This window comes from Cygnus atratus, chromosome 21 (genome assembly GCF_013377495.2).
Source record: "Cygnus atratus isolate AKBS03 ecotype Queensland, Australia chromosome 21, CAtr_DNAZoo_HiC_assembly, whole genome shotgun sequence".
NCBI lineage: Eukaryota > Metazoa > Chordata > Aves > Anseriformes > Anatidae > Cygnus > Cygnus atratus.
The window spans coordinates 4,203,191-4,230,247 of NC_066382.1; the positions used below are offsets into that span (position 1 = coordinate 4,203,191).

At 48.4% G+C, this 27,057-nt stretch overlaps 2 protein-coding genes across 3 annotated transcripts; one reads left to right on the forward strand and one right to left on the reverse strand.

Moving 5' to 3' along the window:
• The first annotated feature begins 1,413 nt into the window (after positions 1-1,413).
• Positions 1,414-9,649, forward strand: CA6 (carbonic anhydrase 6). Its single transcript, XM_050714977.1, has 9 exons — positions 1,414-1,504; positions 2,860-3,042; positions 6,096-6,244; positions 6,376-6,471; positions 6,659-6,725; positions 6,968-7,125; positions 7,994-8,117; positions 8,389-8,487; positions 8,962-9,649. The coding sequence occupies exons 1-9, from the start codon at positions 1,414-1,416 to the stop codon at positions 9,633-9,635; spliced, it is 1,641 nt and encodes a 546-aa protein (XP_050570934.1). The 3' UTR covers positions 9,636-9,649.
• Positions 9,650-9,698: 49 nt separating this feature from the next.
• Positions 9,699-26,562, reverse strand: LOC118253250 (solute carrier family 2, facilitated glucose transporter member 5-like). 2 transcript variants are annotated; one of them, XM_035557407.2, is made up of 12 exons: positions 25,721-26,562; positions 19,195-19,293; positions 18,556-18,716; positions 17,931-18,055; positions 15,779-15,931; positions 15,566-15,691; positions 15,102-15,289; positions 14,613-14,723; positions 14,310-14,411; positions 13,836-13,911; positions 12,597-12,724; positions 9,699-11,946 (listed from the first exon to the last, which is right to left on the reverse strand). In XM_035557407.2, the coding sequence occupies exons 1-12, from the start codon at positions 25,775-25,777 to the stop codon at positions 11,710-11,712; spliced, it is 1,563 nt and encodes a 520-aa protein (XP_035413300.1). In that variant the 5' UTR covers positions 25,778-26,562; the 3' UTR covers positions 9,699-11,709. The 2 variants fall into 2 exon arrangements, with proteins under 2 accessions (XP_035413300.1, XP_035413298.1); XM_035557405.2 differs by lacking the exon at positions 25,721-26,562 and adding an exon at positions 20,852-20,912.
• Between the last annotated feature and the right edge of the window lie 495 nt (positions 26,563-27,057).

The window sequence follows — 27,057 nt, forward strand, 5'->3', positions numbered from 1 at the left end:
GCCCGTTTCTGTCACAGAGCTTCAGCAGAAGCAGCCAGCGTGCCTGGATGGATGCTGGAGAAAGGCAGGTTTCACCAAGCACACCAAAATGTTGTACAAGAGGAACGAGGCCTTGAGGGAGCGTGTGGAGAAAAGGGATCCTGGCTTTTCTGCCTCCGACTCCCGCGATGCCTAATCTGAGATAACAGAGATGTGGTGTGGGGATGTGCTGAGCACCCGCAGCCCCTGCTGATGTCAAGTGAAATGTCCTAATTGCAGCGTGTCGCAAAGGCTCCATTAAAAATTAATTCATTGCCATCTCCATCTCGCTGGCACCAGCACGCTATCAGGAGGATTTTATTTCAACCCCTTAGCACAGGCTGCTGTGATTGAAGTGCAGGCAAGGGACAAAGCCTGTCCCCAATGCCACCCATGCAGGCAGGGTGACAGGCGGCTGCAGGGGCCACCATCGGTTCCTGATGCCTGTTCACACCCTTGTGTGCTGCTGTCTGGAATCCGTGTGCGCAAACAGCTCTAAACCCCCAAAATTTCTCCCTCAGCTAATTTCAAGGCTTATTTACCCAACTGGATCCACACGGATTATGGAGTGCATTGCAGGGCATGTTTGGTTAGCTCAGTCCTGCCACAGTTCAGTGCAGCTGTCAGGATAAATGACTTCTTCGGGGAAGAGAAGGAGAAATATGCATTTGCTTAATTAACTCAATATTACAGCAGTTCCCAAACATTAAACACACACTGCACAAAACAACAAACCAGGAAAGGCCTTCTAAGGCTGGTATTTCTTGGCCAATTCATAGGTTGGGACACATTTTCAAGGAAATCAAGCGTCTGATGATGTATAGAGCAGCTACAAAAACCCACGAGAGCCTTCAGACATCTGACACCTCTTAGCTCTGAAGTGAATTCCTGTAAGTTTTCTAAAAATCAGGGCTTCAGGATCTTGCATCCTGCCTGCGTCTTTCAGCAGAGTAAATAGCTTTTCAGAGCTCTGATTTTTCCAAAGGTTTCAAATCTCACACCCAAACCCAGGTTTTCAGAGATGAGGGAAGGTGTTGAAAGCAAAACACCTGAAATCCTAGACCAGTGGGTGTGGAGCTTCTTGAAATCTGGCCTCAGAAGCCTGACTTTCAAAGGAGCCAAGTGTCTACAGTTCTGACTTCTAATAAGACTGGGAAAGCTCAGCACTTCGGAAAACTGGTCCCTAAACACTGTGTGCCTTGGCTCATTTGTGCATAGAGCAGAGCGCCCACACAAAATATCCCTGTGGCATTGTTAGCTATAGCTTTTGATGGGTGAAGAGCAGGGCAGGATGGGTGCTGGAGAGACCAGACCAAGAGAAAATTGGTATTCATGCCTCCTGAGGGTTTTTAAAGAAATGTGCTCCCTGCTTTGGTCCTGCAGGTGCAGCGAGAGATGCGCGTCCTGGCTGCCCCATTGCGCCTGCTGCTGCTGCTGCTGCTGCTGCAGCTGAGCTGCTCTCACACCGTGCACTGGACATACAAAGGTAACAAAAATGAGGCTGCTTTGGGACTGCTGCTGCCTGCCAAGTTGCTGAGACGTTCGCATTCTTTCCGTGCTGCAGAGGCAACACTCAGCTGGACGCTGCTTTTGTTAGTGAGAGGTCTCCACCGAGCAGCTAATTTATTCCCCTTTATTGATGGCTGCGTATCTTGGAAATGGTTTTCCCCAATGCCACCCCTTTGTGCTCCCCTGTGCAGTGAGGACACATTGTCAGGGCTGGCAGACCCAAAAGGTTTGAACAATGGAGAAAATCTTTGCAATGTCTTAGAATAAAAGCTGCCCTTTGGATGATCCTGAAAGGAAAACCTTTAAATACTGCTTGTCCATTATTTTATTGTCGCATCCTATTCAGAACAGGTCACAAAAAAAGTGCTCATCTATGTATTTATAGATCTCATGAAACTTTATTTGATTTGTAATTGTTTCAGGAGTTGTTTGCAGAACTTGCTGAAGTAAATGGCAGTCCTTTTACACTCTTCAGTGGGCTGGAACTCTGGCTGAAGGAAAGGCTGTTGCTGAGTGGATGCAATCCTGCAATTAGCCCACCAAGCTGTTTGCAGAACTCCTTGCTGGATTTCCTTCTGCCTCGCCTAAGCCCTCCATATTTAATCAATGTCAGGAAACAAAATTCCTGCAAACTTTCATTTCTTAAATAAAATAAAAAGAATTGGCAAATGGTAACAAATCCCCAGCTGTGGCTGTGATTATAGTAATTAGAAAATTAGGGGGCTGATGAAATAGCTTTGATCTACTTTCTTTTTAAAACACTCACCTCTCCTTCCAAACCATCTCTGCAGGGTTTGCACTCAGCAAGTGCAACAGTCACGTGCTGGTTATTCCTCAGCTCTAGCTTTGTTTGTCTCAGGCAGACAAGTCTCCGTTGATCAATATATTGCAGTTTGAGGGGAATGTAAAAAGAAGAAAAGGTTTCCATAGTGACTGTCAGTCACAGCCATGGCAGAGATGGCATCAAAATTTCTACTTAGCCTTAAAGTTGTAAATATAGCACTAGGGAGAGTGCAAATAGCCTTGATGGGTTCAAGCAGCAATTAGCAGTTTCAGGAGCACTCAGACCTCTGCAGGAAAGATTCAAATTGGGGTTAAGTGGTTTAAAGCCATTGGAAAAAGGACAGTATCCAGCATGCCAGGTGTCCTCTGCATTTGCTTCCTCCACAGACAGGCACAGGAGGTGAATGCAGTGGGCTATTACTGCAATGCAGGTCTCATGTTTTGCAGCACAGTTGTCCTGCAGACAAAATAATGTGTATTTTCTGACTGCTGAGCTAGCAGCAGCTCCCGCCCCATCCTAATGACCTGGTTTGCTTCTCCTCCGCACAGAGGGCGAGCTGGATGAAGAGCACTGGGGGCAGCACTTTGCTGCCTGCGCTGGCAAGCGCCAGTCCCCCATTGACATCCAGAGGAAAAAAGTGGTGCACAACCCCCAGCTGCTGCAGCTGGAGCTGAGTGGCTACGATGAGCCCTTGCAGGGGGACTTCACGATGACCAACAACGGCCATTCAGGTAAGGCTGGGGGGAGCCTGCTCATCTCCTGCCTAAAAAGAGGAGCTCGTTGCTGGCAAAGGAGCAGACATACAGCTCATACAGCCCCCTTCAGCCCCATTTTGCAGGCTTCAGTGGTCCCTGACCCACGGCACGGTGCATGCACCATCCTTGCTCATGCAGCATCAGGACCCCACGCACTGCTGCCATGACCATGGGCGATGCTGGCAGCAAAGCCAAGCCTCACATTTTTGAAGTGCAGACGTTGGTAATGGTAGGTCTGGCCTGAAACCCCAGCCTTTTGTCCATGCCTCTTTGTTAGCACCCTGCACCAACCCACAGTGCATTCAGTGGAGTAATAAAAACCTGAGAGCATCCTGCTTTTAAGCTGTAAAGCAGGCTGTGGTCTGTCTTCTGGAGGGTTTGTCTGGGCAGCGCAGCATGTACTCATTACCGGAGTACAAAGGAGACTTTATGAGTTCAGATATGTATTTTCCCAGCACACGCAGGGTACAGGAATACCTCCCACGTGTCCATCTCTGCACTCTGCCATTATCACATACCCCTCCACCAAGTCAAGGCCAGTGCCACCAGTGGGGGTGAATGAGCCAGCATTGCCTTAGGGGTAGAAAGTTTTTTTCTTCCCTGGCTGAGCAGTTGCCCTGAGAGGATGTCAAACTCATGCCATGGCAGGAATAGATTATTGGGTTTAGCTGATTGAAATGCTGTTCACAGACAATGTCCTTTTTACTTTCCGAACTTGACACACTTTGCTTTGCCATCTCACTTCATTCTGCTCTCCTGGTTGTTCTATTTTCCCCAATCACACAGAAAGGCTTTTCAGAAACCCATATGTAAACCAGAAAAATAAGAATTAGTTACATTTCTGCAAGATATTTTCTCTGTTAGACATTGAAAAGGGATGAAAGGCAGCAGGAGCATGACAGATTGGCTCCTTTTTCAGCGTACTTGACGACTGCAGGACTGTAGGAGCAAGTGACGTTTGAGGCATATTGACTCGTCTCTGCATTCACAAAATGCATCTTTTGCCCCTGTGCAGTGAGAACCAGAAGTGATGGGATGGGAGAACTGTAGCTCAGTAGTGAGCTGGCAGCCGATGGTTGGTTAGCTGTAGTCACACAAGGCAGAGGATGAGCCCTCCTTACAGCCCTCAGGAAGGAAAGCTGAAGCACAGCCCGAGTTAAACGCCTTGCCTTTGGCTGCACAGCCTCAGAGCAAGGCTTCTCCTTTAGGAGGTCCTGGATGCTCCTGCTGCAGTGTAATTCATTATCTAAATAATTCATCAGCTGGTGCTGCTGGGATAATGCTTGTAGACTACAGATGAGCAGCAAGAGAAGAATTTCCCAATAACTGCTGCAGGGGGATGAGTATTTTCAGGGCATTTGGAACACGAAGAGCCTGGTTGCTCTCTAATCCCCCACACCAGTCCTTTCGTCTCTCTGCAGCAGAGAGAAAAGAATATAGAGCAACAAATAGGAACTGAAGCGATGAGAAACATGCTGTCTTCAGAGAGAGAGTGCTGTGATTGTATTTCTAAAAATCATCATGAATAAGCACTCCTGTTTGTCCCCCACGTAAGCCTGACGTTCAGCTGGAAGCTGTCATATCAGCGCTGCCACCCCGACAGCCTGCACACCAATTCCTGCAGGTTTAGCTTTCATGTCTCTGCACGTGTGCCTTTCCCTATTCTCTTGTCAACATCAAAACAGCCATGCTCTAACGCGGGGCATTTTAATAAAGCACAAAGGCAAAACGACAGCCTGCATTCACAGCTCCTGCAAAGACAGGCGCAGTTTTCCCACTGATTTCAGGGGGCTGGCACAGGGTGCCAATACCCCACGAGGAAAATCTCCCACTGCGCCACATCTAAAGGAGGTTAGCCTATGTGAAAGGCACAGCAAATGGATTAATCCACAGGGATCTCTGCTCGGGCTCTCATGTGCTGAAGAACAAGTTTCTCACCTAAGAAACCAGCCGTGCTTTTGGCACCTGATGTACAGCCTCCATTAACTCCTTACCTCAACCCCTTGGAGGCCAGAGGTGGGAGAAGACCCCGGCCCCGTGTGCTGTTGTTCCCTTGCAGAATCCACGTTGTGGGGCCACAAGGCAGGTCCAGTCAGAGCAGTAACTCTCTCCCCCTTTACATGGAGATCCAGGGCAAGAAGCAGAAAGAAGCTGGGCTGTTAGCAGCAAAGCAATTACACAAAATGCCTTTCGGAAGATTTAACCTTCCTCTAGACTCAGAACACACCTCGCTGGCTGTGTTTTGCAGAAGGTAGAGGCCATAATGAGGTACTTGAGGCAAATAATCCTAATTATGGAAGGCAGTCAGCAGGGATCTTACATAAAAAGTAAGGTAGGTGTTTATTTCCCACTGTAGATGCTTTGGGATATCACAAGGAAACATGTTCTCATCTTGTCTGGCTGTCAACACTTTACAAACAAAAGAAACTCTCTCCTCTAACCCAAGCTCTGACTAATGAATCACACACGGTGCTACCTTTAGCAATGAGAGTTGCTATTTTATTTTCCAACATGCTCTGGGCTTTCACTAGGATGAAGCAATTCTCCATTTTAAGCCCTAAATTCAGTATATTTACTACCCTAATATATAATCTGTGGCAGTACACCAGCAGGAGGACCCACGTTTCATTGCCCTGGTGTGAATGCTACCAGCAAAGCGAGACAAAGGGCTCTGTCTCTCAGCCCCCCCAGCACAAACGCAGCCATTTCAGATTCGCAGGGCTCTGGCCCAGCACGCCCATCCCTAGCAGCCACAGAGCCCAGAACATGGAAAATAATGGTGAAGAGTTAGGTGAGGCTAGTCACTTCGTTATTTCTGACCCCCTCCTTTCCTCCCTGGAAATAATGAGATGAACAAATGCATGCAGAGCCCTGCAAGATGTGATGTGCCGTGCCAGGCACAAGCATTAAACCATTTTTATTGGTGCCTAAGGAAAAAGCCAGAGCTGCCCAGCTGGGAAAAACGCTACAGACAGTGCTAGCACAATCAGCTCTGCACTCACTGCTGTCTCCAATCCTGCTTTTTTCAGTCCAGATCGATTTGCCACCCACCCTGCGCATCGCCCGAGGGCTCCCAGGCCTCTACACGGCAGTGCAGATGCATCTGCACTGGGGGGGCCTGGACCTGGAGACCAGCGGCTCTGAGCACACACTGGACGGGATGAGATACGTCGCAGAGGTACCTGCGAAGGCGGGCTGGAGGGAGGAAGGGGGACTCTGCCTTCAGCTGGAATTAAGTCCTTTAGGGTGCTGAGGGTGTGGAAGGCACTTGTCACCTGTCGCTCAATGGCCCTGTCTCTCTCCTGGCAGCTGCACATTGTCCATTACAACTCTGCCGAGTACTCGAGCTTTGAAGATGCCAAAGACAAGCCGAATGGACTGGCTGTGCTTGCATTCTTGTATGCGGTAGGTTTTACCTCTGAGCAAGGCCAGTGTGTGGTCAGTTTGTCCCACAGCCATGTTCTGGTCCCCTCTAGGGCTGCACGTCCACAGCCTACAGGATAACAAGGCTCAGTCAGTCCCCAGGCTGACCAGTGCTACAGAAGGACAGGCAGGTCACCGACCTTTTTTCTACTCTCTATGCTGTGTTTAGGAGGGACACTTTGAAAATACGTACTACAGTGAATTCATTTCCAAACTGGCAAAGATCAAGTTTGCAGGTAAGTCCTGGGGATGCTTTTCTCCACCCTTGATCGTCCCAAAACCTGTATGCATGTCCTGGGTCTGGGTTCAGCCTTTTTGCCACTGCTTTGCTTGCAGCTACGTGGCCAGGCATCCTCAGCTACTCACATCATGCTGTCCCTGCCTGTACAGCAGCAGCTCCCAGGGCAGGGTGGTGTGCAGGACGCCCCTTCTCTTTGGTCACCGTGAGCTGTTAACACTGCCTCTGTTTCTTTTTGAGGTCAATCAACAAAGCTCACTTCTCTGGACGTCCAAGCCATGCTGCCAGAAAACCTCTCGCACTTCTACAGGTACCAGGGCTCGCTCACCACCCCACCCTGCTCTGAGAGCGTGACCTGGACCATCTTCGACTCTCCCATTGTCCTGTCGCACATGCAGGTATGCATGTGGTGGCTCTTCACCAGCCACAGCAGCTTCTTTCCTTCACGCTGTCCTTCCACACCCATTTCCTTTTCCATTCTCCAGTGATTTGGAGAACAGCCCGGCAGAACAGCTACCAGGGCATTTCTCAGACAGACACCAGAGCTCTGGCAAGCAATAACAAAGCTCTCTGCTCAGTTAAACTCAACCATACAGAAGCACTACATAAAGAAAAAGAGACCAGCCAGAGTCAATAACACAAAAACTACCACAAAGAGAGAGTCAAGAAGAAGAAGAAGAAAAAAAAAAAGACACAAAAGAGCCATTCATAGTGTTGAAATCATTACAGAATATTTGGCAGATTTTTAGAAAAGTGGTTTGAGGGTTGTTTTTTTCTTTTTTCTGTTTGGCTGCATGGCAGAAGGCTCAGCCATGTTCCATAACACTAGTAAAATGAGCTTACCGGTGATTCTTGCAGAGCAGTTCATCTTCCATAACCAAAAAGAACCACGAACTTTCCTTCCATGAGAACACGGTCAAGTGCAGGTTACAGCAGTACAGGATCACCGTGCTTGCATTGGAAAAAAAAGTATACTTTTTGGTGGGGAAGGCACTAGTGGGCGCTTGTGAGAAAGCAGCAAGCCACAGAAGACTTGCATCTATGCATATCAGGGGGTCAGAGTTAAAATAACGTCCTTCAGGCAAAAATATCTTCACCATGACTTAGCTGATAAGAGCCTCGACAGGCTCTTCCCTTCCCTTGCTAATGCTCAGCGAGACACCCTGCAGGGTCCCCCTGTCACAAGCTGCTGGGTTTAACCCCGAGCACTTCTAGGCCAAAGTGCTGACCCTGCTGCCCTCCCTAACACGGCTGCGTTGCTCGCAGATCAGCCTCCTGGAGAACACCTTGCTGGACTGGCACAACCAGACGCTGCGCAACGACTACCGGCACGCTCAGCCCCTGCACGGCCGGCTGGTGGAGGCCTCCTTCCGAGCCAAACCCACCCCAGGTAACGGGGGGCAGCAGGCAGGACCCCCAAACCTTCCCCAGGGGGCAAGAGATCTGTATCCTGCCAACACATCCTGCTTCTCATGGAGCACGGTGGCTGTAGGTCATGCACCAGCACACAACCAGTGCACACAACCAGTGTGTCGGTGTACTGAGATACACCACGTTTTAAAACAAAGCTTTTACCCCAAACCTCCTACAAACCAGAAAGCAGGGGAGCTGCCACGTGCAGGTCCTGGCCTTCGGTAAGTCCAGCTGTCTGATTGCTCTAGAACAATGCCAGCCAGAAGAGCTCAGCCTCAGACTGGAACAGATCCAGACGCAGCTCCAGGACATGAAGAAAGAGTTGCTGAATGGAGTGAGCCACGTGGGTAAGAAAAACGTCTATTCCCAGGTCCAGCTTACCTTCCAAGGATGAAGAGCCCATGCCTGCTGTTCTCCATGGCCTAAATCATTAACAGGTTTGGTGCTGATACATACAAGTAGAATTTTGTTCCATATCAAGGCCAATTGGAGAAGTTCCATGAGCTACAATATCATTACATCCAGCCCAAATCTAGTTACTCTCACAGCAACCGCAGCTTTGTCCTGCAACATGTAAGCACGTTTTTAAAAACAGGGAGGATTTCAAGCTCACTGTTCCCCCAGGATAAGTGTCTCCATTTTACAAAAGACGAGAAAAAAGAAAGGGGGGAAAAAGTGGTTTTCCCAAAACAGTTTGGTGTGGGAGCTGAGCTTTTCATCATTTCAAGCCCCTCTGTTCTTGGTACAACGTGCCAGTAACAGTGGCTTGAGACAGCCAAAGCTGCTACAGCCCTGCCAGCTCCCATGAGTGCACTCTGTAGGGTTTGGGCTGATTTATAAACAAGTAAAAAACGTAACAGCTGGCTTTTTGGTTATTTCAGGTATTAAATCCAGCTCTTTCCCGGCTTTCTACTTCCCCGTGGAAAACATCGAGAGCTTTGTGACTGTTCATCCCCTCCACGATATGTCTCTCCAAGCCTTCACCTTATGCTTCTGGACAAAAGCCCAGCACGCTGGCAGTCAGACCGTTCTTTCCTACTCCACGCAGGAGAGGGATAATGAGCTAGTGCTGACCGTGGGCACAGATGTGGGGCTGTGGATAGGAGGCCACTTCATCAGCTTCCCCCTGTACCACAAGGCACAGGACTGGCTGCACTTCTGCGTGACGTGGGCCTCCCAGTCTGGAATGGCAAATTTATGGCTCAATGGAGCTGCCGGTAAAGCAAAGAGCATCCAGAAAGGGTACATGAGCCAGGCTGGAGGGACGCTTGTCCTTGGGAAAGACAGAGACACTCTTCTCGGGGCCTTCTCCAATGGATTTGCAGGGTGGATGACGCACGTGAACCTGTGGAGCCAAGTCCTCAGTCCCGCAGACATTCGGGCGCTTGCGCTGTGCAGAGCAGGGCACCCCAAGGGAGATATCATAGCATGGGGAGAAACCTCCATGACCCTCTTGGGAGGGGTGGTTCTGGAGTCTGACACCAGCTGTCAGTGACCCCCCCCACACCCCCTTTTTAAAAAACAAACAAACAAAAGAATCCAAACCACTTTCTGGGGAAAATGAGAAAGGAACTTTGCTCCATTTATTGTTTTAGATTGCTTTTTTCTCCTGCTTGCTATAGGTTCACTAGGCACCTTGCTTAGTTTTTCCAAGTAGGCATATAGGGGCAAAGCCTCTATCAATCGGTCGGATAGAGGCAAAAAACAGAGAACAACTCAGCGCAGTCCAATGCCTTGCATCTTCACATCCCTCCTAGGAGTTTGGTTTAGGTCCCCATACGCAGACTTTCTTCTCATATGCCAAAGTGCCACTCTTTGGTTAAAAGAACCCCTTTCTCAGGTAAAACTATTCTCACATCCTTCACCTCACCTCCATGTCTCGCCATCTTCCCTGCACGCATCCTTTATTCCTATTTTCACCATCAAATCACCACCCCTTCCGCTGCAGATGTATCAGACAGTAAAGGGTACACAAAGGACAGCGCAGCTCCTACGCAGTCGTTGCGCTTTGCTCAGTGACGTGTCCTTGCTGTAAATGGATGGTGAGACTGAGCGTGGAAGCAGCTTCTTTTTTGACACGTACACATCACAAGACAAGACTGAGGGCATGTAGGACACTCGTCTCCTGGGGTTAAAGACGTACGTCATGTGAAGGACTATCGCCAGCATCAACACCAAGTCCGTGCCAGGCTGCTGAACAATTCTGCTTTTTTCCATACGGAGGGCAGCAACCTTGCACAACAATCGTGTGAATTTCCACATGTTAAGTTATGCAGCAATTAACCCTTAAACCCCTTAAATAAACACCTTAAGAAATCCTCCATTTTTATCAGCGTGCAATTTGCTTTCTTCTGTGGGCCAGCACCAGTCCTTCAGACTCAGCTTTTTGCAAACCATTTTAGCCTTCAGGTGGAGCTGTGCTCTTAAGAAAAACAACAGAAAGAAACCAGTAGTAGGACCAAGTTCTAAACCCTCTGAAGACTTCTTCAAGAAGGTTCAGGTACCCGAGAGATAAATTTTTTGGAGAACTAACTTTAGCTTCTCGCATTGAGTTGCTTAAAGACAGGTTTGGCCTTAAAGACAGGCTTGGAAGCAGACCCTGCCCTACAGTCATTGCACAGGCCTCCATCGGCCTGAGTCTGACCCCAGGAGCACAGCACCGAGGTTCTCACTGAGCTCAGGACCACCTCTGGGGAGTGAACAAGGTGCACCTGGCTCATGCATACAGAGCATGGATCTGGGGGTTATTAAAAGATTGAGAGAGGGACTGCCACCCTTGGGCAACTGAAGTGTAAGCACCAGAGAGTGAAGTAAGCTATTTCCAAAGACTGGAGTGCCGCTGGAACAAATGGCTATCAACCATCCGTGAATAAGCATCAGACTGCTGGAGGACTCCTAACCTCAAGAATAAGGCTCTGGAAGGACTCATCAGCAACAGCTGAGGGCTGAGATGTGAGGGAGAGTCTGGTGAGCAGGGCGGGGGTGAGATTGAGTGATGTGTATTTCCACTTTTACGGTCCTTTGAAGCACACAGAAGGACAGTAGGGGACAGAATAAACACTGCTATCAACCCATCTAACAAGGCATCTCAGCACAACTGCTTCTCTCCACTCAGAGAACACCAAGCACCGAAGAGCTGCCATCACTCATGCTGGACCCTCAGCTACGTTAAAGAGGGATATGGTGCACTCCTTGCACGTGACTGACCAAAACCCAGCCCAGGTGCTGGTTTGTGTCAGCTGAGATGTGTCAGGACGTGAGGGACATGCATCACACTGTGACATCAGTTCCTTGATGGCAGGAACTGAGCTGGCTGTGGGCATTGCCCTTTCCTTGTGACAAATAACCAGGAATGGGGAATTTTCCTCAGCAGTGCTGGGCCGTGAAGCAGAGCGGTCCTGCTAATCACTCACAATGAGAACACTCTTAAGACACAATAATGGCTTATTTAGAAACTCTTGCTGTGGGAAGTGTGCAGAAAGTCTGGATGAAAGATCAATATCAAGTCACGTTCTCCCACTGAGCAGATCCTGAAAAGTGCCTGGGCCAGGCCAAACGTTAGTTTGTGTTCACAGATCGCTGTTGGAGATTTCTTTCTTCTTCTCTGCCTGCCCAGCTGGGATAGTGTGGATATCCATGAGCTCTTCTTTCTCTGTCTGAATCTCCACCTTGTTCCTCTTGGCCATGATCCTGTTGATTTCCATGAAGGTTTTGTTCTTCGTCTCAGGAACAACAAAGAAGATGTAAACCATGGTGACGAGGCATATGGCACAGAAAATGAGGAAGCTGTAGGCTCCCAGTCCAGCCTGGAGCAAGAAAAGAAGAGTGAGCAAAGACCAGGGCAATACCCCAGATGTATACATTATATGATTTGGACATGCTGAACCCTATATCATCCATGAAAGGTGACCACAGTGGTGTGCACGTACTTTAAGTTGAGCAATTGGAAGCCAGGGGTGGTTCTAGATTCTGTCTTCTGATATCACCACCATGGATTTAATGGAAAAGGTGCATGAGGGTCTGTTACACAAGTCAAAGTAAACTCACCAGCTCCCCCTGCTCAGGCTAAACTCTATCAATTTATGGGTCACTACTACTTGGGATCAGTTTGAACTGGTGACCTGTCAGTCAAAAGCTGAAGTTGGCTCCCTGAGACATCCACCCCACTATGGAAGATGGGGAATTTGCTGTCTTTTCTATGGTCCTGAATTGAGAATCAGACGTTCATATGGAAAAATAACTTTATTTTAAAGTATTGCACAACAGACGTGATCAAAGAACTGCTGATTAACATCAGTTTGTTGCCCTTTATCTGTAATATCTGTAATCCTGCTTGCAGGTACTGGCAACCAACCTGTGCAGGTACAGTGACCAGGCTTAAAAAGGCTCTCTGTAGGAACACAGGGGTGAAGATACTAATTTTAAGCTGAAGGCCTGCCCCATCCCCTGCTCTTACCTCCATGTAGAGGAACAAGAGCCCCACGGCAAAGTTGCACAGCCAGTGCACAGACCCACCGACCATGAAGGCAGCAGGCCGGGACGACTGCAGGAACATCTCGGTGATCATCACAAAGGGGATCGGGCCTGGAAGAGAGTCACACATTTGTAAACCCCAAAGGCAATCCCTCACTCTGAATTCCTAGATTACATCGCTTATTTCAGTAGCTTACTAAACAACTTGTGTTTAGAAATGTCTGATAAATCCAAGAGGGAAATGAAACAAAAACCTGGGCAACTGACTGACTTGCCTAAGCTCACACACAGCAATCAGCCTTTTCTCTCTCCTATGGCTGTACTTTAACCACGAAAAGATTGTCAAGACTGATAAATGTGAAATGCATCTCCAGAGAGCATCCTACAAGCAGCATCTAAGCAAAGCATTGCGTCTTAAAAATAGAAAAAAAACACAACATATGCAGGTGCTGGGAAAACAGGTGCTGGTGGACCAAGCCACCAGGCTCCTTCACAGCACTGCCCCCTCTGTGAGGTGATGAAGCAGATACAGAAAACATTATCACAACAGGGGTCAGGCCACATTTCCAGCTGGCCTGGTGTTCTCCCTCCAGCAACATCCCTCCTGTGGGCACTTCAGTCTGCCTGACGGCATACATGGAGAAAAGAGAGGTTAAATGTAATTCCATCTGCCACTGAAACCTCGACAGGAGTCTCAAAACTGCATTGCTGCATCCACCGAGGATCTGGCCAGGCTTTCCACACTAAGCAGGCAATTCGATCGCTCTAAGAAGCTGCCGGGTCAGGCAACAGCCTTTCCAATATCCTCATCTACCTGCAATACCAACTCCTGTCTGCAAAGTGATCTGTAGTGCCACACGTGTACTTCGAGTTGCTCCTAATTTGATTTGTTGCCCACAAATGCAAGCATGCAGAATCTCTGCCCAGCCGCCAGGGCTCAGCATCTCAGCACAGTTTTGCTCCAGGTCTTACCGGGTGCATCCCAGGTATGATGAGCACAATCGTGCTTTTGTTTTTTTCTCTTGAAAGCTGGATGCTCCCCTGCCCGTGGACAGGGCCCACTGGATCATAAATCTAGCTGACAGTCAGCAAGGTGCATGGCTGCACAGGGGAAATGCAATCTCCTTGGATCAGGCCCACAAAGCTTTTGATGAGAAGTTCAGCATAATACTTGGCTTTACCCAGCTTGCGGAGGAGACTGGACAAAATTGTGTGTACTTACTGGCTCCAATAGCATGTCCGATGATGTAAAGAATGACACACACTATGCTGAGGTAAGACATCCAGGAGACAGTGTTCTGTAAAGAATTTAATCACAGGTTAGAGCTGGGTTCTGCCTGGAAGTCAGCAACACACTCAAGGCACTATTCACAGTGAGATTTGAGGGATTTTCTAAAGTGTCCTCCTCTGTTCCCAGCTACATCCAGGCAGATGTACCTAGCCACATAGCACGTAGTCTGTGTAGAATATTTGTTTCCAACAAATGGGTGCAACAGGTACGAACACAACGTGCTGGGAGAGGTATCCAGCCAAGCAGGACTGTAGCTCTTGCTCGGTTTACTTTAGGTAGATCTTCAAGTACTGAGATCTTCCGTACTGCCCCCCTCCCAGAGTGCAGAAACCAGTTCAAAACACACCAAGGGCCTGTTCCCCAGAAAGTCCCTGGCCAGGCCCACCGAGCCACCCAGCCACACACCTGGAGGTTGAGGGCCAAGGTCAGCACCGCACAGGAGCCACAGCACAAGCCAAAGCCAGCGAGGAGCAGGATTCTCCTCCCTAAGGACTCCACGATGAAAACCTGAAAGAGACAGAAGGGGGTGAGAGACCAGATCCCCGGGGCACAGCACTTCATTCCAGCAAATTCTATTAAAGTGGTATTTAGCAAGGGACAGTGCAGAACATGTACTGCACAAAGCATCTCGCGGTGCAAGTGACAACCTGGGTCACACGTAGTGAGAACAGACAAGTGAGAACTCAAAGAGCCCCAAAAGCAACTTACAGCGAGGCAAGTCATGACGACGTTGATGGCACCTATCGACACGGTGACATACTGCACGTTACTGGTTTCCACACCTGCTGACTGGAAGATCCTGTCCGCGTAGTAGAAGACCTGCAGCAAAACCACAGCTGTGTTTATATGTGGCCAAAGGCAGAGCACAGGAACCCCATTTTGGCTGCTTCTACCTCCTGGAACTGGTGCACAGGAACTCCCACATTATTTCAGTACTGAAGATGTTGGTGTTTAGATCCAGGCACATGCATCTTACTCCAAAAATGTCCAAACCATTCTTGCAGGATGCTGGACTCTGGACCATGTGCGTACTTGGTTTGGTACTGGCCAGGGTGAACTTCCCATAACATCTTACAGAACCAATGTCCCTGATGAAGGGAGACTCGTGTCTCCCAGATTCTAGCTCCCATGTCAGTGCTGTCCCACATCATCCATGCCCCATCCCGTTACTGCTCACCCCACTGCCTTCCCACTCACAGCGTTAACCCCCGAGAGCTGCTGGCCCATCATCATGACGACAATAGAGATGAGCTGCCACCGCAAGCCCCTGAAGGTGCAGAGGGTGAGTACAGACAGCTGTCCTTCTTCCTTTTCTGACTGGTCTTCTAGGCGCATTTCTTCTATCTCATCATCCACATCATCCCAGCCTCTCAGTCTCTGCAGAGCTAGTTGGGAGAGGAAGGTGAGTTACGGACCCCAGAAAGCTCTCCTGCTTCCAAGCAAGATACAACACCATGCAAACCATGGGCAGTAGCAGTGCTCCCAGGATGGGAAGTCAGGGATTCACACAAGCAGAGAAAGGAGCAAGAATCCCATCCACCAGCAACATGTCAGTGAATAATTTCACACGCTCTTGCTTCATTGTTGGCTGCTGCCAGCCACATCCCACATCCAGACCTATCCCATTCCACCTCCCCTTCCAGGAAAGGATGGTGCTATACCTTGTCGTGCTTGCTCTTCATTGCCCTTCTGTATCAGCAGATATCTGGGACTTTCAGGGAAAAATGGCAATGTGAGGAGCTGAATTACTGATGGGATCCCAGTGAGCCCCAGCAGCACAGGCCAGCCTGCAACAAAGGTGACAAGATGATGATGACTGGGAGAGATCTTTCCCCAGCGGAGCCCACAGAAAACTTCCCATGCCAGGGCTTTACCTTCAACATTCCCAAGGATGATGTTGAGACCAAGGATCTGAGCTATGAGGATCCCAATGGTGATGAAAAGCTGGGGCACTACCCCAATAGCACCTCTCAGATTTTTGGGGGCCATTTCTCCCAGGAACATGGGAACCACGTTGGAGGCCAGACCTGGTAGTTAGAGACCAATATTAGTCATGCAGCTGCCCGACCTCAGCACACTGAGCAAAGTGTTTTTAGGAGCCTGAGAAGGCTGGCAGGAGCTCGCCTGCAGAGCTGGCAGACCATTTGTGGGCCCTCAGTGTCCATTCTTCACCTTCCTCAAAGCAGCTCCCTCCCAACACGGCGTGCAAAGGACTTCCATAGAAGACATACAAAGAAACTGTGTGTGCTGCTTCCCATTTGGAAACAAAGTCAAAAGGTAAGGGAGGAATTTCTACTTCCTTTCAGTAAGAAATCAGTACTCAAACAAGCTGATGCAAGGGTAGAGGGATGGGACTCTCACTTGCTCCTAGAAATTCACTGCTCCATTAATCGCTCTGTAACAGTTTGCAGAGAGCATTGATGGGCTGAGATTTCTCTTACAGGTAGCATGTTGGAGTATTTTTATTTTACCAGCACACTGAGGACCGGTTGTTTTATGGAACACAGCACTGTTAGCTGCAGTAACCCCTGCAAGCTGCCAGTTCCCATGCTTAGGCTGTAAATCTTGGCATGCAAACCCCAAACTCCAGAAGTCAAATGACCAAACCACTCTTATCTTACATTGCTAACAAAGTTCCTAGCATTCACACCCTTCGGGTTATAAAGGAGATCAAGATGTTATCTGAAGGCTAAAAGGCATAGAAAGAAATATTAACGCAGGTAGAAAACATCGTAAAACTGACTTCACGAAATGTAGTGTTTGATGTTGGCACTACAACCATCCTTTTAAATTCCCTAAAAAAATAAAATAAAACACGCTAGCAGTGACTTGTAGTCTGGTGCATTCAACTAATGGTGGCTTTCTAAGTGTTCAGACCTATGCTGATCAAGCCCTGCCGCAGAGGGGCTCCCGATGGTGCTCCCAGCACCAGAGCTGCACCTTTTGCTGGGAGGAACCGTGCCTGGATCCTGACAGAGCCCGAAGCTTGCTTGGTTCAGCAGCTTCCCTTCCCTCTCCATATGCATCCTCCACAGTGCAAGGCTGCAAAGCACAGGTCAGGACAGCCAGTCCTAACTCTTCTGTCAGCAATAAACAGCTGAAAGGAGGGATCCCTCTTTGCAGATCCCTCTGTAGCAACTCGGAAAAGCAATGCTAAAAGCAGCTGTCAGGCTTACGAGAGCGAAAAGTCAAAACAAAACCAACCAGACCAGACATTTCCTGCCTTACCTCACCGGTTGCAATCGCGTGTTATAGATAGCATTGTTTTCCTGTGCCAGTTTGTTTTCTCACTTTATCCACACAGGATATCCGAACTCACTAATAAATCATGGAGCACGTCAGTCTCGCTAAGCCAAAGCCAATTACTCGGGTCTGAATGTTGTCAGGACACTTATCAGCCTGCCTTGGCAGGAGCCCAGCACAGCAGTGTGTGGGGCACCAGCCCTTCGGCACTTCTTTGGTCCACGTTACTGCAGCTCCAGCACCTCACAGCCCTCCTCTTGGCTCCCCAGAAGCCTTGCAGTAAATCTTGTGGCCCTGCACCCTTTACCCTCCCCCAAATATTTCTTTTCTCCTGCAGGAAGGACAACCAGTTCCAGGAATGGATCTGGCATTGTCTTCAATGACTTGGGCTTGGAAGGATTACTCTGTTTTCTATTATGTTTGAAGAGAAAAAAAGTGCCAGCCTATCTGCTTTAAGATGTCTGGGAAAACATTATCAGCAGCAGGTTTCCTGGCTGATGGTGCCCTGGAGCCAAGCAGACGCTGACTGTGGAGAGCAGCTGCAGCTACAGACACCTCCTCTGTGCAGCCCAAACCCCAGTCCCACTGCCCTTGCCTATTAGAGATCTCTGCAACTTCTGCAACATGCAGATGAGAACCATTATTCAAGCAAGTACAGAACTGCTATGCAACTGTATGGCTAAAATATGCTACCTGTGAAGACATCTGTTGGGAAAAAACCCTTTACATAGCCAAGAATATCGTATTTGTTGCTCTCCTTTCACTGTCCAACCTCTCACTTACCAGCATAAATCCCCATGATAACACGTGAAAGGATGATTACTTCAAAGGTTTTCGCTATCTCTGAGGTTCCCATAAGGACTGCAGCAACAATGGAGAAGAGGTTGTTTATCAGCAGGGTGCCCTTTCTGCAAAGTCATGGAGACAGAGACAGAAATCAGTTTATTTTTCTATGGAAGCTGCTGGGCCAATAGCAGATAGACCCTCCCCTGGGTTACGCTGCCCAAAACTCAAAGGACTTGCCATCCTAAAGAGTAGGCAAGGGGAAAATGGGGATTGTCTCATTTTCCCTGCAGGGCATGAAGAGCGAGCTCAGGAAACCTGAGCAGCCGGGGCTGGACTTGCACCCAGCTGCACCCAGCTCCCAGGGCTTTCCCTGTGGCTGTCCACCTGGCTCAGGTCCCAGCGTGGCCTTGACCATCCCAAAACCATATCAGTTCTTCTACACGTGAGACAGCACGTTCCCAAGCTGCTAATCACCAGCCCATCTGCTTTAGGACCGGAGTGGCGTGATGCAGCTGAGCTTCTGATGAGCTCAGCAAGCTGGCGTGACCGGTGAGACGAGCCTTATCTGAACCCAGCGCGCTGCCCGAGGAGAACGTTCCCGTTCCCCAGCTCCGTCACGTACCGGCCGCAGTTGTTGACCAGAGGCCCCACCATGAGGGACCCGAAGAAGCCACCCAGAGGGTACATGGACACGGTGAGAGACCAGAGCAGCGTCTGGAAGCTCTCGTCCATAAAGACCCCATGCCTGTCTGTGTACGTTTTGTTGTAGAAGTCTTGCATGTACTGGAACGAAATACAGAGCATATTTAGCAGTATGCAAAACATCCATGTTGTAAAAGCACAGATCAATCAATGTCAAACAATCAATGCCATAAAACCTTAAACAAATGTCTTGATAAAACCAGAAAGGCTGAGCTGGAAAACAAATGCAAGAGAGTGTTGCAACGGAGAAGCCTGGATTAGATAAAAGTTAATGCAAGTTATCCTGCCTTATTAGATTTTAGACAAATTAACCTGCCTGATTGGATTTGTCTGCTTCCTAGAAGGGAAGACATTCCTCGTGCCCCATCACTGCTGGGCACGGATCCCTACCAGCCATGTTACAGCCTTAACACACCCACTTCCACATGGTTCAACGTGTGGAGAAGTGTGAGCACCTTAGACATTGGGCATTTGCCCACAAAACACCTGTAATCTAGTTCCTCTTCCACTTTGCTGTTTATAAACCTTCTCCTAGGTCATGGTCCACAGTCCAACCTACCGGGGCTGGAGAATTGATCACAGACACGTTGTAGCCGTACTGGAAAGATGATCCGAAGGCAGAGATCAGTGTTACCAGCGCAAGTGAAAGTGTCATTTTCTGCAGAGAGACACGAGAACACACAAACAGCACCTCAGAATCAGGTTTGGCTTTCAGGCATAAACGTCCCTCTGTAAACATACAGCAATACCTTCAGACCTGTCTTCTGTGTTTTTGGCTTCGTGTTACCATACAAAGAAAGCCCAATGGGTTGTTTTTGTTATAACTCGCTTTGTTCTGCTTGATTTGCACAGTCATTACAGTAATTCATTCTACCGCTCTTTCCCAGCATTGATGGATCATTTGGATAATAAATAATTTTGACGTTATCGTGCTTAAAATACCACCCCGCAGGGAAAAAAAGAAATTGCATGCAATTATTCTTGTTTGCAACATGCAAATTGGTTAGTGACATAAAGCAGGATGCTGGCTCAGGAAAGCTTTAAAAAGGTGGGGTTTCGCATGAAGTGGCAAAAATCCCTTTCCTAGTCATTTGCTCTGCTTTCACACGCTGGATTGCTCTGCCTCCCATGTTTCAGGATTGAGCTGGTTATCCAGCCGCCACTGAAGCCAATGACAACTTGGCCAAGTAGCTCGGTGAGGGCTTGGCAGCCAAACAGAAGGGCGAAATCGCCACCCCAAGCAGAACTGCACACCAGCCACGCCTGTAGACACACAGTCCTCAGGGTTACAAGCCGTGCGAGCTTCCTGCAGCAATTTAGTTGTAATTCCATCCTCGGGCTGGAGCTGGCCCTACTTTATTGACTAAGCTGTTTTTTTTTCATTTTATAGCTCACTAACGTGTCTCATATCTGCTGCAGCAATAAAACTGCTTTTCGTTCAGACACATACCATTTTCTGGCAACATTTGCAGGTTTTTAAATGTCCCAGCACTCAGCCCGGCTCCCACATGGGGGATCTGACATGGCTCTAACCATGACAGCTATGTCCAAATAGCTGCCGGTACTCCTTATAGCCCCCAAATTCTCCAGAAGCTCTAGCAGCTCCCCTGCAGAGATCTGCATGTTAAGGGACTGCAGGAGACTGAAATTCAAGTCAGGATCAGGAGAAAGCTGAGGCTTCCAGCAACACTTTCTAGTACCAGACTGTTGACACTCTTGCAACAGCAATGAAAAGCAGACTGCCTTGCTGTCGTTAAACAAATCCCCAGAGGTTGGAAGAGCCACTGGTGTTAATTATACACATGCAGCACTTTTAGGAAAGCCCCTGGCACGCAGGAGCACCGTGTTGTGCAAGAACCCACAGACACGCTGCTGTGGGAGGCAGCCCTACGCAGAAACATCCGCAGCCTGAAAGTGATTGGAAAGTAGGATAGAAAACTTGCAAAAGTAGGACAGAAAAGTTGCACACAGAAAGGGAATTTCACCCCAAAGTTGCACAGCAGGTCAGCTGCAAGGAGCAAGTCAGGGGAGCAGTGCTACACTGCAGACAAACTGGGTTCGGGAACATAAACATCCCTGCTCGCCCTATGAGACCAGCTGCGGATATGTAGCCCAGTAGATCCCGGTCTTCTCCTTCCACCACAAACCCTCACTTCTCCAAACCCGTTCTGCATCTCCAGGGAAGGCAGCAGTGGAAGCAGAGTCCGCTCACTTACCCCCTTCGAGCCTCCCTCCGAGTCGGAGCTCTCCTGCTTATCTTTGCTCGGCTCCATGTTGGGCTTTGAACCACAGATGCTGAGTACGGACTTTTATAGTCAAAACAGATGACACAGGGGATGGAAACGCCCTGCTTGGACAGAAAATCCCTCCCGTGACTTTCAAGGAAGTATCCAATCCACGGCCAGCAACATCAGCCCAAGTCCAAGCTGACTGCTGGGTTTCCAATCCTGCGCGTCTCCTTTTTGTCTCCTCTCCCTTCCCTCGTTCAAGTCTGTCACCACTCTCAGGTGTTCCTGTGCCAGCTCCAGACTCAAAATAGAGCCCAGCTACAGGGGAAACATCCTCATCTGCCCAATGAGGAGGAGCAGGCTTATCGCCAAAGCTGCTAGAGGAGCTGTTCGCTGCAGCGCAGGTATGTGGAACAGATGGGGCTGTGGCAGGAGAGCCGCTGCTGCTCCACGCTACAGCTCCAGCACAGTTGTAGCCGCACCACTGCCTGGTGACCACCGCGTTCCGTAAAAAAGAAAATCGGTGTTCCATGGGAGCAGGGCCCCCAGAGAGGGCTTTTGCCATAGGACAGTGATAAACCTGGACTGCACGAGCCCTCCTGCAGCCGCTATTGCACATCTACCCCTGAGCAGAAACACCATGCCTGGTCCCACCTCACCCAGCCCAGCTCCCTCGGGGCACTCCTGCAGGTTGCAGGATCTTGTTTTTCGGGTTTATTTCTGACTGTGCACAGAACATGCTGTTTGTACAGCAAAGCATATCAGTTTTCTTTCTACACACAAGGTGTACACGCTGCCGGCTTAGTATTAACCACCTACACGAGGAGGCTACTTCGAACAGCACAGGACTTAATTAATGATTAACTACAGTTTCTATAGTTGATCAGCAAAATGCAAAGTTCACAGATACCCCTGGCAGCCAGAGCAACTGGAACCAAACTGCACTGTTATTGGTCTGGCTGTCTTCAGCACCCAGCTTAAAAAAAATAATGCATCTCTTGAGTCAATGGTGTTCATGCGACCTGCATGCATGCCTCGGGTGGCTGCAGCCTCCCTCCTGTGCAGTGAAGTCATCACACACAGAACCTACACTCAGCATTTTTTTTCTCTTTTGTGTGTCCTTGAATGTGTTTTTGCACCCATTAGTAATTTTTCCCAGGAAGAAGTTTTGCAGGACAAAGACCATTCGATAGAAATAGAACAGCAAGGTGACAGCTGCTGATAGATTTTGCTTTTTCCACATCCTCCCCCCCAAACCTCAGGGGATCTTTTGCTTTCAAAATCCCTTTGTTATTATTTACTCTGAAATTCTTCCCAATTAATCTAAGTCATGCCCTCAAAGAAAGTAAATGCAGTAAGAGCTTAACCACCAAAAGCCAAGTGCTTCACAAGCAGTTCTATCAAATGCCTTTAGTGTTGGTCATCCTATAACACTGACAGGTAAAATTCACTGAAGTAATCCAATTTATGAGCCACAATGCAAATAATATTTAAAAAATAAAAATAAATCAGGGAGAAACAAGGATTGAAGCAGAGATGGGAAAAGATACCTTCAGCAACTGATTAATGCAGAGACCAGAAGGGAGAGCAGGAATGGATTCAGAGAGAAAAATGCTGCAGGTTCTTGTTGAGCATCACAAGAACCTGCAGCTCACATCCACCTCCGCCAGAGGAATCCTGGTCAGGACCAAAAATAGAACACCTTTAAGGAACACCTTTAAGCATGCGATTTTAAAAGTGCTAACACTGCTCACTGAGCCAGAGTGAGCATAATAAAGCACCGCAGTGAATAACATCAAGGTTGGCCAGGGCTGGTAATTGCTTTGGCTCATTAGAGAACAAGATGAGAGAAAACATTGAAGAATTCCACATTAAAACCTGGATTTGTGGGCACTGTGTATATGAGAGGAGAGCACAAAGGCTTCTTCTCCACATTACTGGATCACACAGGAGGTCCCTATGGGAAGGATGTCTGCCCTGACAGGCTCACACAGACGTCCTGTTTTTGCAGTTACACCAAGTTATGTGGATGCCACCAGGTGTACTGCCCTTCCTCGAGCCCAGAAGCTTTGTCTTCCAGGAGCTCCGCACCCAGCAAGGCAGCCAGGGCAATGCGCGCTCAGTGAGGGCTACGAACAATGCCAGGCACTGACATTAGGAACATTCAGTTTTACACAAACCTTGACTGATACCAGTTAAAATCACACATAGTCGTTATAAAAACAGAACAACCCATTACCACTGAACAGTGGCTGAATAGTACTGGCTGCTATTTACATGTATTATTTCATATTTTTTTGCTGGGGCAAGAGAAATCAAAGGCAGCTAAACACATACTTTTTTTTTTTTCCCTCTCCCCATGGCCAAAAGAGCAGATTTAAGGTTCTTCCTGTTCAGCTTTATTTCTGACAGTGTACAGAACATATCATTTTTACAGCAAATCATATTAGTTTTCTTTCCACACATGGTGTACCATGCTGCCAGCTAAGTATTAACCACCTACACGAGGAGGCTACTTCGAACAGCACAGGACTTAGTTAACAATTAACTACAATTCCTAGAGTTTATCAGCAAAATGCAAAGTTCACAGATACCTCTGGCAGCAAGAACAACTAGAACGAAACCACATTGTTATTGGTCTGTCTTCAGCACCCAGCTTAAAAAAATGCATCTCTTGAGTCAGAGGTGTTCACGCGACCTGCATGCATGCCTCAAGTGGCCACAGCCTCCCTCCTGTGTGGTGAAGTCATCCTATGCTCAGCATTTTGTTGGTTTTTTTTTAGTCCTTGAATGTCTTTCACTTTTTTTATATGAGGTGTTGTAAAAGATGAGATGAATCAGAGCAGAAAGTGCTGGTCAGGAATGGTCCAGCTGCTCAGATGATGCTGGTCAGGTTCCCACTGTGGGCTTCCACAACTACTTGCTACAGCTACTTATGTGAAAGCTACGATGCTGTTGGCAGCAGGAATTGATCTGTGTAGCCATTTGCAGGGGCGGACACACTAACTAGGTGCCAGCTCAAACTGCAAGCACAGCTTGCAAAGCCTGTCATAAGACAAATTGGCAAGAGAGCCTGCCCTAAATATAGGAAGGGGAACAGAGCCCTGCTGCTTCAGGGCAGTGCAACTTGGTCCCTAGTCTTGTCATTTGTCCCTTCCTGGATTTGGTGTAAGCCAACAACCTCAAAGACACTGTTTGCTTGGATATCGTGACAAATTGGAACCTACAGGACTCACACAACCCACTCAGTAGTTTTCTTGTGGAAACTATTTCAGTGGCTCACACCCCGTTCTCCCAAAAGGTTGCTCCTGCATCATGGCCCTACCTATCCCTTGGGGTCTTAACTGAACAGAGATGCAAACCAGAATATTCATTAGCTCAAAAACCCTCACCCTACCTCAGCATTCCCGTTGAGGGATTGCAGCTAGCTGGCATCAACAGAGGCACTTGGAGCTAACTCAGCTTTTCATGTTGCCTTCAAAACCCTTCAAAGTACCCCAAAATAAATGGGACAGATTATAGCTCACTCATAGATCTTGGGTCAGAAGAGGGAAAAAGCTTCATACGTGACTTGCTCTGCCCCACAGGTGGGGAATTCTGAAGGACAAGCTTCTCATGAAAAATCCCTGCTTTTTAAAGCCAGTGTCATTCTTCCGGGAGCTCTTGGCAGGCAGGCAGCCACTCCAATATTCAGTAATCATAAGAAAGAAGACATCTGTCACGGTTTATAAACTCTTTCCCCGAGTTTGAAGAAATAACCTTGTTATAGACAGAAATCAAACAGGACACATATTTGCCATCAGAAATCCTCCATCAGAGAACAAATATTTGCTTATGACAGTAGAACACTTTGAATATTTGCCAATCACAGCAAGAGTCTGGCAACAACCTCCCTAAGGTGGTAATTGGCCCTGAGCTTGAGAGATATCAATGAAGGAAGACAGGATTTTGAACAAACTTCTCCTTGAACTTTCGCAGTAATTGCAGGGGAATAACTATTGCCTCCAATTGCTCAGATCCCGTTGGACTTGAGCAAAGAGCAGAGCCAACTTCACAGGAATTTTACAGGCACTTTTCTCATTTCAGCTGCAGCACATATTAAGCTTCTTACATCTGCTAGAGCACGGAGTGCGTTTGCCTGGAGGCATTAACCCAGCTTTGTTATCTTCTCTCCTCTGCACTTGTCCACTGCACGATGAGTTCCCATGCAAGCATAATTTAGAGGTGAGGCTTTGTTTCCAGGAGAGTAAATCTGCTGGAGACAGATGCAGCTGAGAGCATCAGCAGCGAGCAGTGGAAAAGCTGTGGTTAGGTTAGGGGCTGACGGTGATGCTGGTGGCAATGCCTGCAGTGAGGAGACTCATTAGCAGACACCCCGCAGCACAACACATCCAGGGACTGACACTGGCAGCCTTTTCACCTGCAACTTGGGAAGGAACTGCATGTGTAGCAAGGCTAAATCGATATCAAATGCAGCCCTGAGCTACCACTGGTGAGACCGTAATTTAGGTAACAAGTGATTTGCCTGCAAACGAGATGTATAAAGGCACTGCTTTATTAGCTGCATCAATGGCTTCCAGGCAATTAAGCAAGAGGCAGACATGGCAGCCTGAATGCCTACCCAGAGTAGAGGGGGGTGCTGGATTAAACAGGCACATCTTGCAGATAAACAGTGACACCCAAGAAGCTCTACTACTCAGAGGTCATCAAGACCCTGGTTTTGCTGCACAAAGGCAATACTGGGTAGCATCCTTCTTCCTTTTCCATAGCTACTGTCAAAGACCATCCCAGAAAAGCTGCAGTCACACACACATCCCCCAAATAAGCACAGAGGAGCAGGCAGGTCTGTAAACTTACCATATCACGCCCTGATAAGTTGGGCTGGGAACTGTCCAGTCCCTTCTCCATTGGCATGGTTGTGTGATGCAGCAGATGCTTCGGGAAGCGCTGGAATGCTCGGACATTAAAGCTCCATCTGCACTTTGTTCAGAAGAAGCACCCGACCATTCAAAATACCCACACTGCCCTCTTGGACCTCAGTGGGTTCACTTTTCCATCCAGAAGTACTGACTATGCCAGCCAAGACCTGCCTTTTGCCAGCTCATGCCACCCTGCATCCTTTTCTGTGGTTCCCTCTGGGTTTGCACGGGCTACAAGACTTGGGGAATTCAGCACAGCACAAGAGACATTCTTGCTGCTTCTGAGTAGCAGAAGTGATTTGTACAATACAAATGTTCGGTTTGGCAGCATTAGAGCACTCTGGTCTCATCTCCAGAACAGTTCTTCCTCTTGAGGAGAGGAGATAGCAGTGACACAGCCAGAAATTAGTTTTCCAAGCTCTTCTGCTTTCAGCAACAAGAGGATTCATCCTCTTCTTGCAAGCAGATGGTTCGTGAAACCCACAAGCTCCACGTTTCACAAAGTAAAAGACTGCCTAAATCCTCCCACACTACAGAGCTCTGGCTCACTCCTGGAGCCAGGGATCACCTTGCACTGATAGACTCAAGTCTCGTGAAAAGAAGAAAAATAAAAGGAGGAATGGTATTTTGCAATGACCAAACCAGTATCAGCAGATGAATGTAACGGTGAGTGGTGAATTCACGAAGTTCTAACTCACTCCTGCCTCGGGAAACAGGGTGGGCAAGCACCCTGCAGCCACTACAGCCTTTTGCTCTTTATTGCCCTCATTTCAAAGCTTGCTCTCTCATTCCATCCGATTTGTCCCTGCATCCCACGCCTGCCTCCTCCACACAGACCACTCTCCTCCACTCTGAGGGTTCATTGCAGGCTAGTTCTTTTCTAACCAGTTAGTCTTAACATTTTGTTAAGAGCTTTTTGTCCTCCCCTTCCAACCACCTCAAGTCACTTTCATCTTTCCTGCCTGGTTGCCCTTCAGCTCTGTCGGTCTAACAAGCTCTGCTCTTTGCAGCCCCAACTTTTCTTTCTTCCCCTCCTCTGGCTCCCCTCTTACAGTCCATAACAGGCAGCCAACACCCTCCCCACAGCTCCTTCCATCTTGATATCCTTCGAACCTCTGTGAGCTTCAAAGACCCCCCAGGATGGTTGCTGGAAGCCAGCACACAGCTCCTGCCCTTCATTCTGCCACAACCCCAGCTCCATGCACTGGAGCACACTGAGCACAGGAGCTCCAAGGGGCAAAAAAGACATTGTAGTATATAGGATAAACTAAAAGA

Excerpts from the sequence above, each read along its gene's own strand:
- LOC118253250 (XM_035557407.2), bottom strand. The coding sequence starts at position 25,777 with ATGCCAATGGAGAAGGGACTGGACAGTTCCCAGCCCAACTTATCAGGG. Across the intron at positions 13,912-14,309 it reads CCTTGGCCCTCAACCTCCAG|AACACTGTCTCCTGGATGTC; the intron begins GTGTGTGGCTGG and ends AATTCTTTACAG. Across the intron at positions 11,947-12,596 it reads TCTTGTTCCTCTACATGGAG|GCTGGACTGGGAGCCTACAG; the intron begins GTAAGAGCAGGG and ends TTCTTGCTCCAG.
- CA6 (XM_050714977.1), top strand. The coding sequence starts at position 1,414 with ATGCGCGTCCTGGCTGCCCCATTGCGCCTGCTGCTGCTGCTGCTGCTG. Across the intron at positions 3,043-6,095 it reads GACCAACAACGGCCATTCAG|TCCAGATCGATTTGCCACCC; the intron begins GTAAGGCTGGGG and ends TGCTTTTTTCAG. Across the intron at positions 8,488-8,961 it reads GAATGGAGTGAGCCACGTGG|GGTTTGGGCTGATTTATAAA; the intron begins GTAAGAAAAACG and ends TGCACTCTGTAG.